Source organism: Lethenteron reissneri, chromosome 38 (genome assembly GCF_015708825.2).
Source record: "Lethenteron reissneri isolate LAM-NWPU_2019-01 chromosome 38, ASM1570882v1, whole genome shotgun sequence".
Taxonomy (NCBI): Eukaryota; Metazoa; Chordata; class Hyperoartia; order Petromyzontiformes; family Petromyzontidae; genus Lethenteron; species Lethenteron reissneri.
In genome coordinates, this window is record NC_083816.1 from 12,118,882 (window position 1) to 12,132,394 (window position 13,513).

The 13,513-nt window shown below is 47.1% G+C and overlaps 1 protein-coding gene across 1 annotated transcript; it reads right to left on the reverse strand.

Moving 5' to 3' along the window:
- Positions 1-2,739: 2,739 nt before the first annotated feature.
- On the reverse strand, positions 2,740-9,793 carry LOC133351656 (transmembrane protein 115-like). Its single transcript, XM_061567026.1, has 3 exons — positions 9,531-9,793; positions 6,613-7,521; positions 2,740-5,340 (listed from the first exon to the last, which is right to left on the reverse strand). Exons 2-3 carry the CDS (start codon positions 7,491-7,493, stop codon positions 5,100-5,102), a joined length of 1,122 nt encoding a protein of 373 aa, XP_061423010.1. The 5' UTR covers positions 7,494-7,521; positions 9,531-9,793; the 3' UTR covers positions 2,740-5,099.
- Positions 9,794-13,513: the final 3,720 nt, after the last annotated feature.

Below are 13,513 nucleotides of genomic sequence, written 5' to 3' on the forward strand. Positions count from 1 at the left end.
AGAACCAAAGAGTATGGATTCCTGCAGTCACGAAAGCTTCAAATCAAGATTGAAGCAATACTACGTAGACTATTAAACTGTGGTAGTAAAATCAACTGTGGATGTGTGAACATATATACTTTAACAATGTTTTTTATGTATTTAACACCGCTTTCAAATCTTGCATTGCTGTTTCTCTGGTAATGATCTTGTGAGGTAACCTGTCCGCTAAAGCTAGACAAATAAATCAGCGAGCACGTACCTGCGATTTACATGGGACCACAGAAGTACAGTGACATTCCGATTTATCTCTGGATTGAAAGCATGCAAGCAAGCAGCAACTAAAGCCTCTAATGGGACGAGCCACAATGGACGTGTCTCTCTGATATGAAATTTAATGAAGGCTTTCCATGGGATTCTGGCAGTAGCCGGATCAAGATCCAACTCTACTTGCAGAATATTAAAATAAGGACTTTGTTAAAGTTCCTGCACGTGCTGTGTGATAAAAAGGCACCAGTTGTGTTTTTTATTCTCCCAATTACATGTCCAATAATGCCATCATACTTATTGTTAACTGAACATACCACCAGATGCTTTGACTGTACTCTATATTAGTGATCAGAATATATGTAGCCAATGCTGAGAGCGTAATTGCTTGTAAACAATCGTTTATCAAGTTTAAAGATGAATTACCAATCCATAAATTTGACAATTGAACAGAAAATGGTTACATCACGATCATGAATGCATCACACTGATAACAATCAAGCGGCTTCCTAACAAAACTACACACCAAATTGTAGAATGTAAGATGTTTGACATAGCCAATATTAGGATGAAAGTACGGAATGCATTGTCTTGGACACTGTATAAACTGTACACACATATCCACATTTTGCTCAATTCCGAAGCAGAATGTCCTGTTAATAACGAAAACATTTAAATTTAGTTTCTAGACACTTTCCCCAAATACTTATATATAAACCGTAAACTAAGTGTGCAAGTTGTCAAAGTTCTGCCCCAACTGCCCTCCACACATTGTATACTTTTCGCTGAGGAAGTTGTGATTTTTGCGGAATTCAGCGAGACGTGTTCACGCCCCACAGAACTTGTACATTCAGCAGGATCTGCGCTGTTTGGTTAGCAGAGACGTTCCCACACCCAAGCCGAGAGCTCTTCTGGGCCCACAAGCCAAACGCACACACTCTAGTGCAGGGGTCGGCAACCAAAATAACAAGAAGAGCCATTTCTTTCCAATTCGGTACAAAATTCAGTATTTCAAGAGCCGCAATGCATCTGAGTACATACTGTACATACGTACATATCGTCAAGAAGCAGCCCGTAAAGAGCCGCATGCGGCTCCGGAGCCGTAGGTTGCCGACCCCTGCTCTAGTGCCTCTCGGTGCATTACTTTTTGTGCCCAAGTTAAAACCACCGGTTGTCCTCAAAACTACGTCTAGGGGATGCAGCTGTGCTGTCTCCTAAAAGTACAATCACGTTCAGAGATCGTGTCCCACATTAAGTGCAACACTGAAGCATGGATGAAAAGCAAACCCAAATTACACTCCCCCCCCCCACTTCAGTAGACGTGACTCACACAACGGCCAAAAATGTTATAGAAAGGGTACGTTTCCAATCACTGCTAATTATTTTATCTTTTGACAAACTCTGTTTATGCAATGAAAGGTATGACACAAATAAAATAAACCCATTCAGAAGACAAACAAGAATCAATTGTTTTCGGGTACAATTTAAAGTATTGCTGCGAACATACACACCATTTTACGCTAAACAGCTGATACAGCTGCACGTACCGTCGCGACCTCTCCGATCCGCTGGCTTACCTCTGCTCCACGTGCCCAGAACTCGCCCTCTGCACCTGTGGGGGCCGAGCCCTGTGCATGCGCTGGGCCAAGATCACGGAACGCCCTCCCGCCAGTGGTGACCCAGGCGAGCTCACTCGCCCTGCCGAGGTCTTCTCTAAACACTCCGCTGTCTCGCCTGCCCTACACTTCCCGTGGACTCTTCCGAAGTTCGTGCGTGGCGCACTGAGGGCCCTAGATTAATTATAAACGTAAATTATGATTATTAAGCTGCCTATGTAACGATTACCACCACTTATCGGGGCACCTCGGTGGCGACGTCTCCCTTGGAATGCAGGAGAACCTGAGTTCCATCCCAACCGTGGCCATGCCTCGATCTTTGGAGTTCACATGTTCTCTCTCCAAGGCCGTAATTATAATATATTGGGGGGGGGGGGGGGGCAATGCTTAATTACCAGAATTACAGAGAAAGAAATGGTTATGTAAAGTATAAACGTTAAGATCATTGTTACATGCCAGTCAAAAGGTGTTTGGTAATTTTCCCCATGGCAATGCTTAATTTTATCTCAAGTCGTAAGCAGGTTCTCTTCCTAACAGGAAGCTCTTTCATGCGCAGCAGAGCGCCGTCTCTCGAGGGTACTGCGAATCGGGATGACCGCCCCGGGCCCCGCGCTTTGGGGGGGGGGAGCCACGTTTCGACGTCACGGTGGTGTCAGATGCAACTCCCCGTTTTTGTTTCCAGAAAAAAGGGGAAAACCTATTCTCATATAATCTACGTCTACCTTATTTGTGGAGCTTTCTACCAAGGTCTTAATAAAATTAGATACGTTGTAAATAACCATGTCATTCAATAGATTGCCACCGTGCCTCCAAATATTGCAATTCTGAATGTAACTTGAACAAAGTCTCAAAAAGCAAGCAGCCTCAGGTTCTCAAGTTTCATTGGCTATCATCAGCAGATTTAATTGTTTTATCCAACAATACAAGGAATTGCATGGAAAAGTACACCAGTAATTTACTTGACACATCATTTACAACATCTGGAGAACACCGGACCGATTTAATTCCAAGTCGTGTTTCTAAACTAACCCCCTGCATGACCACAATCATAATATACACACCATTTTTACCGACGTATTTTAGTTTAAATGACTCTGGTTAAACTTTGTCAGATGCTTTTATGGCATATTGTTTATAGACAATCACATGATTTACAAATAATAACCCAAACGCAAAATCTAAACTCCACTTATCTCTCCCATGACTGACAATGGCTTTAAATTGCACCCCACCATTGAAGTCTTCCTTCACCAAAAATGCAACGTGTATATCTTGACCAAAGCTCACCAGCAGAGGTGAGGATGATCACAATGGCTTGATGCTAATAATCTGTTGTTGATAGAATCGCCCTTCACGTCTGGGCATCTCAAACCACAGTACAAATAGCGAGGCTTTGCCTTACAATTGGCATTACAATACATGCATTCCACTGCTTCCCACGAAGCAACATTTACTAGCCACTCGATTTGCAGACGAGTTCATTATTGAGTAGGACTATCCAAACGTTAACCTAAAAAAGACTTGGCATGTATGCCAACGATAACTGCATGTCACTTTTGAATAAATTGAGTGAGGCAACTCCTGAACAACAATCCACTGTGTGCGCGTCTTCCCTTGAGGTGTCTGCTGAAAACAGAGCTGTTGCTCGATCTGCAACCTCAAGACTCAAAAAACACGAATCTCGACTCTTACCCTCGGTATTAATTACACAGCATGTATCCAAACGTTTCAGGTGCACTCCCAACCAATTTGTTTAAGTTGTGTTCCATAGCACAGCTGTGTACTTAAGGCACTCCACCTTGAGACTACCTGAATTGACGTGGCCATCATTAAGACAAGGCATGTGGGGATCAAACTGGGGTCCTCTTAGCCATACCTATAAGGTAGCGGTAACAACTGTGGTATGTCATTTGTCCAGCATCTAAACGATGCCAAATAACGAGTATTACTGACAACTGTGGATGTGTCTTACAAATAAAGATCACATTATCATCAACAGAGCACATCAATGGTCACAAACACTGAGAATGTGTCCGCATGAACAGGTCCACAAAACTCATCTCTTCTCTGGACAGCTTGCTCAGATTTTTATTTTGTTGTTGTAATTGTGCAACATCGAGGAATCAACAAAAATAAAGTTAACATTTTAATCAAACCTCTCACAAGTTTGTTTTTTCTTACATGCCATTTATTTACCTTGAGTGCCTGAATTTCTATATGATGAGAATAAAATAAATCTGTGGAAATTGAAAAGAACTTGAGTCGGTATTTTACACAGCCAGTTTGACCAAGCAGCTCCACATACAACCTTTGGAGGCAAAGGCTGTTCACATTCGGCGTTGTTTAGTTTGTTGTCCTTCCCCCCGCACCTCCTTAAGCAAGGTTGGCTAAGTACGTATGATGCGAAAGAAGTTCCACATACGTATATACAGTACATGAGTGGGTAAGTGCTTGCTACTAACAATACAGAAACAGTGTGTGTGCACAAGCCTGTGCATGACTGGAATTTGTACAAAGATCAACATTCGTTCACATATTAGTTTCTCACTTGAGGTCAACAATAATGCAGGTCCTTATATCTCATCCACCTGTACATGAGGATATTACACTTACAGCATAAACCTTTCTTTTTTATAAAGTGACTTCTAACAACATACCTCACCATGTACTACAACGGTCATGTCTAGGATTCAATTTTAATTGCAAGGAATTGCAATGTCTACGCTACAGATAACTTTATGATTTCCAACCATGGTTCATTAATGTGTGAATTCTGCACAAATCATTAAATAAAAAGTTAACCTGTCAAAATAAGATAAATAAATTAAACACAAAAATGGAATTCCAGCATCACCACACATTTGCTAAATACCCCCTTAACAGATGTTTGTCTACATCATCATGCTGAGAGATGTTAACCAAACCCTCCAAAGCTAAAAGAACCACAACCAAATATAGAAGCATGCTCTGTATTAATTATTGCTCAATGAAAACCCCAACCTTTGCATAAGTGCAGACAAGCAGAACACGGATTCCCATTCAGTGCGAGGACTGTTTGTTCCAATGTACACCACAACGTACAGCTGGCAACTTCCGCCAAGACACGTCCGTCGATCTTCTACGACCTGGCAGACACCAAAGTAAAATTCACTCGTGTGTAGTTTCATTGTCTCGCAGATTGTGGAACTCGCTCTGTTTTTAAGGTCACCGTGCCAGCCAGGCTGCAGCAACAACCCGTCAAGTTGGGCTTGGAGCTTGGTCCGTGGTGCCAGTGCTGCTGACCGGGGCAACGGCGTCGCTCTGCGGGGCAGATGACGCGACCGAGGTTGGAGCGTAGAGCGGAGCGGCGCTTTCCCTGCTGTCGCCCACCTCTTTAGGGCCACCGACCCCAACCTCTTCCGCTTCGTCCATCGCCGGCCACGCCGTCTGCTCCTCCGACTGCCTCAGCCTCTCGTTGAGAGCCTTGAGAGCAAGCTGCCTGCAAAGCGCACAAACAACGCAACGACCGTTCAACCGCGGCACTCGTTATTACACGACTGGACTTATAAAGCAAGGAACAGGGACAATTTCTGTGGCGTAATCGTTCACACGATGGACTGACTATCCAGAGGTTACGAGTTCGATTTACTGGCAAGGCAGTTGAAATGGGCAAGTTTATTAAATCCCCCTGCCTTTATCAATCCGGCAGTAATTATGAGTACACATGTTAGTCTATCAGCAGGCCATGTGATGAGGTAAAGCGTGGGTACTATTACCTCTTCAAAGATGTCTGGCCCATGCGAAAAAGTAAGTCAAAATACCCTACGTTTTACTAAGAATTGTTTTTCAAAACTACGAGGAAAACGTTGTTTTTTAATATAAATGTACTCCCCCAAGCATCATTTACTCATATCCAGACAATTTAATACCAAGAATAGGGTAATAGCTCTATTGTAAAGAACGAACCAAGTGTTGAAAAAGAGATGACATCACAGCCTAATTGCACGTTACATTTAAACATGCCAGTGTCCCTCTGATGAAACGAGCGAGCGGTGAAACTCGTCCACGCTGGTGGCCCCGAGTCAGCAGCGGGGAAGTCCACATGACCATGCCGATGTCCACACTTCCACAAGGTGACCACTGCTGATTGCCCACAATGAGGAACTCATTTTATCAACAACGGAGGAATTATGAGGCAAGGTGACCCACGATCAGATTTTATATAAGACTCACATTTTTTTCATGTAAAGTCAAGCATTCTATAAACATTAAGACCTGGCCGGATCCGGTGGCCAGTGTCTATTCGTATTTGTACTCCCAAAGAAACTAATTTGTTCCCGTCAGAGAACATGTTCCCACCTATTTAACTGTAACCTCTGAGGAATCACTAATTGATTCTACCAACTCACATTTTAGGCGTTAAGAGTAAGTCTGGATTAATTACGACCCAGTAAAGGTCAAAAAAGGTTTATTTGGGGTAACATAATCAGAGCAACACGGATGAAATGATAAAAGATGTAGACTGAAAGCTGGGCTACTGTTTGGCAAAACAAGTTTTTTTTAAATGTATATTTTAGTTTAACATGTTTGGATAGAGACCTATATGCAAAGAAATATTATTTAAAATTTTAAAGAGGATACATATAATTGGAAAGGGAAATAAAATGCCTAAATATTGGTTCCAAACATAAACAAATCCTTGGGTGGAGTACAAATATTAAGCACCGGGGTTGCTAAACGTCTCATCCCAGGTCTCTAGAACAGCGATCACCTCCTCCTCTCAGCATCCTGGGCGTCAATGCCGGGCAGGCTGATGGTGACGGAGGACGGCGCTTCCACCGTGTAGCGCTTGCCGGCGCCGCGGCAAACGCCCACGTGGACCAGCGCCCGCAGCAGCGCTCCGGCCGCCGCATCCACGGCCCCTTGCGCCACCGGTGGGAAGAACGAGGCGAAGGCGAAGTGCTCCGACGGGTCTCCCCGCGCCGGCGCGGCCCCCGCGGCCCCCGGGTGCCGCTGGTAGAAACGCAGATAAAGCCATCCCGCGATGCCGCCGTACGCGAACGCCAGCGGCACGCGGCCCTCCGCCACGTTCAGCAGGCGCAGCGCGACCAGCAGCGCCAGCGAGGCGGAGGGAAGGTGGCGGGCGCGGAGGGGCACGGGCCAGCGCGCCAGCACGGCCTCGCCCTGCGTCTGCTTGAGCGCCACCAGCACGGCGGCGGAGAAACCCGCCATGCCGTGCACGCGCAGCCAGAACAGGTAGTAGGTGTCGAAGGAGGAGGCGACGTAGACGAACAGGTAGGTGATGCTGCACAGAATGCCGGACGCCACGGTCGACACGCCGAAGTACAGCAGCAGCTCGAGCGCACCCCACAATGGCTCCAGCAGCCGCCCGGCCGCCGCCACCGTGACGAGGCTGGCCGCCAGCTCGATGGCGCGCACCTCCACAAAGGGGTGCGTCACCAGCGTCCAGACCCAGAAGTTCGGAGGCGCCAGGTAGCCCGACGACACGCCCAGCGCAAACGGCGTGTCGGCCACGAACGACAGTGCGTAGAAGGCGAGCAGGAGGGCGCAGGCGGCGCGCACGGGCACGCTGGCGCCGCTCAGGGCGGCGAGCAGGCGGTGCCGCGCCGCTGGGAGCGAGCGGTGAAGCATTGTGCGTGGAGGCTCTCGCCGAGACGACCTGCGAGGCACGCAAAGTCAAATAAACCTCACGCGTGGTTACAGAGCGTCACGGTAATTAGCAGGCTTTTAGTCAATCCACCGCTGGACGAAGGCCTCCCGTTTAGCATTGCCACCTGATGAAATTGGGACGTATCATGGGAAGTATATCTGAGATCCCAGAAGATGAGAGAACTACATGCAGATGGTGTATTATGTAACTGATAGAAACAAGACTTGTGTTCTGGGAAGATCTCCGGACACAAACCTCAAAATGAGGACGTTCTGTGAAAACCAGAACAGATGGCAACCCTGTCCACAGTGTCGGTCGGAGGGATTATTTAACCATAATTCACCACGCTGGTCAGTTGAGGTTGGGTCAGACATTGTTGTTAATCGTGGCCAGGAGTGGAACTCAAACGGCTGGGGGTTTCACAGTGCAGGAACCATTTCACCGCTCTACCTTATGACACGTTGTGGCTAAATTCTTAACCGGTGAACTTCCTTGTGGCGAGGGCAGGTAAACGGCCGCGTGGATTTCTCGGCCACAACGATAATGACGTCATATTTGCTGTTGCAAGCAAATTCGTGCAGGAGGGCAAACTTGCTCCACTGGTAAAGCCCAGTGCGGCTGTATTCTCCGTATGACATGTTCTGGACTCACCTCAAACTCGTGCCCGATTCAATTGAGTCATACAAATCTTATGTGGAGAACGGTAAGGGCAATCCGAGTGAGGTTTTGCCTCATGTTGGTCTAAAACTGGAGATGATCACGCTCAATAATAATGGGCTAATTATATTCCAACCCCAGCCTTAAATACAGGTCAAATGGCCATGTTCCTCCATTGCTTGCAGTGTTTGGCGATGTGATTGTAAAGCAGAACCCAAACGCCTCGCGCGGCCTGCTTGCTTGCAGTACAAGCTCTGCCATGCTGTAACATGTTTGTGTTTCATGTGGACTCCATCTGCCTGATTAGTGCGGAAGTGCTTTACTTGAACATTACAAACACCAAGGGTTCACGTTTAAATTATTTTACAACCTGATCAATAAACTGTGCTTTAAGATCACTTGTGTACAGTGGTATACAGTGGTATACAGCACTACGCGCATGGCAACATTCGCCAGCACTTTGCTCCAAATATAATTTCCGATGAGTTCACTCATTCGTTGTCAAAGGTCACCATTGTGGTTAATCCGATACTTTTGAAAAATAAACAGTTTAAAGTAATTGTTAATGTAGGTCTCCTATTCCCACACCCAGCCACTACTGGGTTCCCAACTCTTGTTTACGTTCCACTTGTCACACAAATGGTGAGTGATTGCTAACGCGGTCACCTGCAGGACTTACCCTCACCCACACCCGCTTACTGCCATTAGGACCGAAGTGATTATAACAGGAACTGTTAGCTACAGGCCTAAATACACAGTAGTCACGACGATTGTATACCCCAGAGTACACATCAAGACATTATTCAGGTTTCCCTTACTGCATTAATAGTCCATACCTGTCAACCCACACGATTTAGCCGTATTCCTGTAAAGGGCAATTGAGTTTAAAAGTTAATTTGTTTGTGTTTCTCCCTTGTGATGCTGGAACTTTGCAGGATGAACTTTGAGGTTCAAGGGGGCACGGGGTGACCAGTGCGGTCTGAAGTGGTTCTGCAGTCAGCCGGCGTCCCCTTGCTACAATCTCAGCGTCTCCTTCCGGGCAACAGCTCGCGAAGTCCACCCACGATCACTCCGACGACACCAGCAATCACCGCGATAGGCCGACACTACGTACAGTATGCACTGTACGCCGAACTTCCTTCGCACCGTACGTAGCCGGCCGTGCGGCGCGGGGGAAGAACAACAAACTCGAGTTCTGTTCACGCCACCGCCCCCCCCCCCTACTACTCGTGACCACCGTGACCACCGCTAGACCCTCACGACTCAAGCAGCAGCAGCAGCCGCCACGACCCCGGTGCCTGACCCCCCTCCCCGCGGCTCCCATCGCCATCACCGCGCGACCGCGAAGCAGCTCCTCTCACTTCAGAGCCCCGCGCCTCTCCTCCTCCTCCTCCCCCGCGCTCAGCAGCAGAGCGCCCGCGGCGGCGAGCGAGAGGCGCCAGGGGCTTGCGGGGCTGCCGCGGCCGAGTCGCCGTCGTCGTCGCCGCGGGGAGCGGAGTGAGTGAGGGGAGCGGAGTGAGGGTAGCGGGGAGGAGAGGGAGCGGAGTGAGTGAGGGTAGCGGGGAGAGGAGTGAGGGTAGCGGAGTGAGGGTAGCGGAGTGAGGGTAGCGGAGTGAGGGTAGCGGGGAGGAGAGGGAGCGGAGTGAGTGAGGGTAGCGGGGAGAGGAGTGAGGGTAGCGGAGTGAGGGTAGCGGAGTGAGGGTAGCGGGGAGGAGAGGGAGCGGAGTGAGTGAGGGTAGCGGGGAGAGGAGTGAGGGTAGCGGAGTGAGGGTAGCGGAGTGAGGGTAGCGGGGAGGAGAGGGAGCGGAGTGAGTGAGGGTAGCGGGGAGAGCGGCCGAGTCGAGGCTCTGGCGGACGAGGGCCGCGGTGACGTCGCCCCTTCACCCGACGGGGGCCGAGGAGGCGCGAAGCAGCAGCAAACGACACAAAAAACGCGATTTGTAATTGGAAGTGAGTTGAACGTGGAGGCAGCAGTCCCGCCGCCCACTGGCCGTGTCTGTCCCTGCACGCCGGTGTGACGTCACTGTGACGTCACCGTGATTTGGGCGATTTTACTTTTCACAACCCATCAGCCATGCGCAGCATGAATCGACGTTAACGCAAAGTATTACATTGCCTCCAGCACACATCTAAAATCGGCGTGACACGAAATAACCAAGGGATAGGGGACGACGGTCAAGACTAATAACGGAGTGGTAACCTGTGAGTGGTAACCAAGGAGTGGTAACCAGGGAGTCGTAACTAGGAGTGGTAACCAGGGAGTGGTAACCAAGGAGTCGTCACCATGGAGTCGTAACCAAGGAGTGGTAACCTGGGAGTGGTAACCAAGGAGTCATCACTAGGGAGTGGTAACCAAGGAGTAGTAACTAAGGAGTGGTAACCAAGGAGTGGTAACCAAGGAGTCGTCACTAGGGAGTGGTAACCAAGGAGTGGTAACCAGGGAGTGGTAACCAAGGAGTGGTAACTAGGGAGTGGTAACCAGGGAGTGGTAACCAAGGAGTCGTCACTAGGGAGTGGTAACCAAGGAGTAGTAACTAAGGAGTGGTAACCAAGGAGTGGTAACCTGGGAGTGGTAACCAAGGAGTGGAATGCGTCTGAGAGGACAGCTGCCGATGAGATGGAGCCACCAATGATGATGAATTCACACGGATCTTGCCAAGAGGCCCTGCATTTGCTCATGGCAACCACAATTCCAAGCCAGTGATTCTTTTGGCTCAGACGAGCAGAGGCGGTGTTCAGCTCCCGCTTACAGCCCTGAGCCAGTGGTGGAAATTCCACGTTCTCATGGCGGGGGTGATTCTGACCATAGCATAAACCTTCCAGATTCGTACTCATAATATCGACCCCGGAGGAACGGTTGGCTGAGTCACCCCCCAACCAAGACGTGAACTCGTAACCTGCCGCTTGGAGTGCACTGAGCCACCACTTGCCGGATGAAACATTCACTGACACAAGCGTGGTGAAGTATGGTCAGAAACTCCCATGACTGACAGGGCATGGGGAGCAGGCTTTATCCAGCAATGGATTGACACATGGCTGTCAACTACAGTGCGGTAGAAAATAGATTAAATCACCCCTTTTGCCCACTTCAGAAATTGCTTCTTGCTGTGGTTGTCCCACCTGATGACGGACGCTTGTGTTGCGCCCGAAACGTCGTGATTTATTTTATTTTACACCTACGTGACTTTACCGAAAGAACCAAAGAGTACGGTGTTATTCGTATCAGTATTGTATAAGGGCGTTCTGGAAACTACAATGTTAAATGCCCTACAAATAATGCACATTCTAGTCTCTGATTATCAATCGCGAAGCACAGGACCCAAGGGGCAAAACGCTAAGCTGCCAGTAACAAACAGCACCACTGATGCCGACATAGACAAGGAAGTTAATAGTGAAGGATACACCCCTTGAATTGAGCGAGGTTTCAGTTTTCAGTTTCATGTATTCGGTATAACCCTGTGAGCCATGCGGCTCTTGACTCGAGTGCAACCGCAACAAACAAAAACATGAACAAGGAACATCTTAAAGTGGCTACGCGCAACAGAAAAATCCAGGAAAAAACAGCAAAAGTCTTCCACAAAAAGCACCGTATATCAACACTGTGTGCAAAAATCCCAGTGGGATGCAAGTCAAACAATAACAACCACAAGACAATTTATATTAAAGTTATCAGTCGAACTCTGTACTACAACAAACAAACATGGCTAAACCAAAGTTTTCGAGATCACCAAAATAAATCTATTAAAACAATGTAACAGTGATCATAGGAACTGTGATTCTAATTTAACAATAAACGATCTACGTGACGTGTAAGCACGTGGCGACGTAGAGACTGCGGGAGGGGAATTGCAGTGGAGCAAAAGGGGTCTATAACACTCGCAGCCGCCAGGTGGAGGCACGCGACTTCGTGAAAACAGCAGAAACACAAAGTCGTGGCCTTTGAAATGAAATGCCCAGGCACGCGCAGCTGTAGTAGGAGTACTGCATTTGGGAGGGGTTAAATGAGTTACATAACCTAAGGGCAATCGTTTCCAAACTTTTTAAAATTGTAATCAGTCCGCAGTAATTATACTGCAAGTTGCATTTGTTTGAAGTGTTTTTTCCTCTCTACCGGACTGCATTGCTTAATTTGCAAATGCAGCCCCTGCAGCCACAATGTGGGTCTTGTTTCATCACACGCCTCCTTGATGTAGTATTGCGCCCTGGTGTAAGCACCACACAGGCTTTGATTCATTTGATCATCAACGGTGGTGCAGTGGTTAGCAGCACTGCGCTATGAATCATGTCACCTGATCACGTATATATTTACGCGATCTAATCCAAAAAGACCTTTATTTTAGCCTGTCACCTGAGTTCGATTCCCAGCCATCGCTAAAGTCAGTATTATTACCCCTTTTGCATCGTACAATTCGATGACCAAGGTATTTAATGTTGTGTGTATGCATTCAATAAAGAGGTATGCTATATGTTTTGTAGCTGATCCCACTTATTTGATATTCACAGTTAAACTATCTGGTCCAGGAACCTTCTGTTTTCACCCTGCGAAGGGCATAGCTAAATTATTCAAGTGTCGCGTCTGGAACTTCCTCCTCTTCAGCTGACGAATGGTGTGATTCCTGTGATATTTGGGATTTCAAAATATATATTTAGTGAAGAAGCTGCATGCAATGTATTCACTAATTTTAAGATTTTACTTTTATCAAGTGTGATGGGCCCATGTTTCTCTCCAAGGGTTACCATTTTTGAATTACCAATATATAATCATCCTTTATTTTACTGCTTTCGTGCTCTCATTACTCGCTCTAAAATGTTCAATAAAGTGTTTGTTGTATTCTCAGATAGCTTTCCTTATTATTTTCCTTATCGCTTTACACAATTTTGTGTGTTCCACCTTCAGTTTTACATCCGTCTTTTTTTACATTTTTCCTCTACTCTTAGAATTAAAATTAATAATAATTTTACTTTTTACCTACGTGACTTTACCGAAAAAACCTAAGAGTATGAATCCTTGCAGTCACGAAAGTTTCAAATCTAGAATGTCTCCTCTAATGTGTTATATAATTTGTTCTCTATTCGCGTTCTCAACATCCCCACCTCTGACAATTTACTAGCCATTACTCTGCCAGTTTATGTCATATTTCAAGTGGTGACATCCATGTAATACTTTGCTCTTCTGTAACTGTGAACCTATTGCTCAGGAGTCAGTCTAAAATAAAAAAGCTGCTGACCTACATTTGTATGTTAATCAGATTGGAGTTCTCAGCCAGCAAAGACATGACAATAATGAATACCTCTTTCAAAGAGAAGGAATCTCGGATATTGATGTGGAGAAGCCCAGATGGTG

Coding starts and splice junctions, on each gene's coding strand:
- LOC133351656 (XM_061567026.1), bottom strand. CDS start 7,493: ATGCTTCACCGCTCGCTCCCAGCGGCGCGGCACCGCCTGCTCGCCGCC. Junction 5,341..6,612: donor CAGGATGCTGAGAGGAGGAG/GTGATCGCTGTT, acceptor TGCGCTTTGCAG/GCAGCTTGCTCTCAAGGCTC.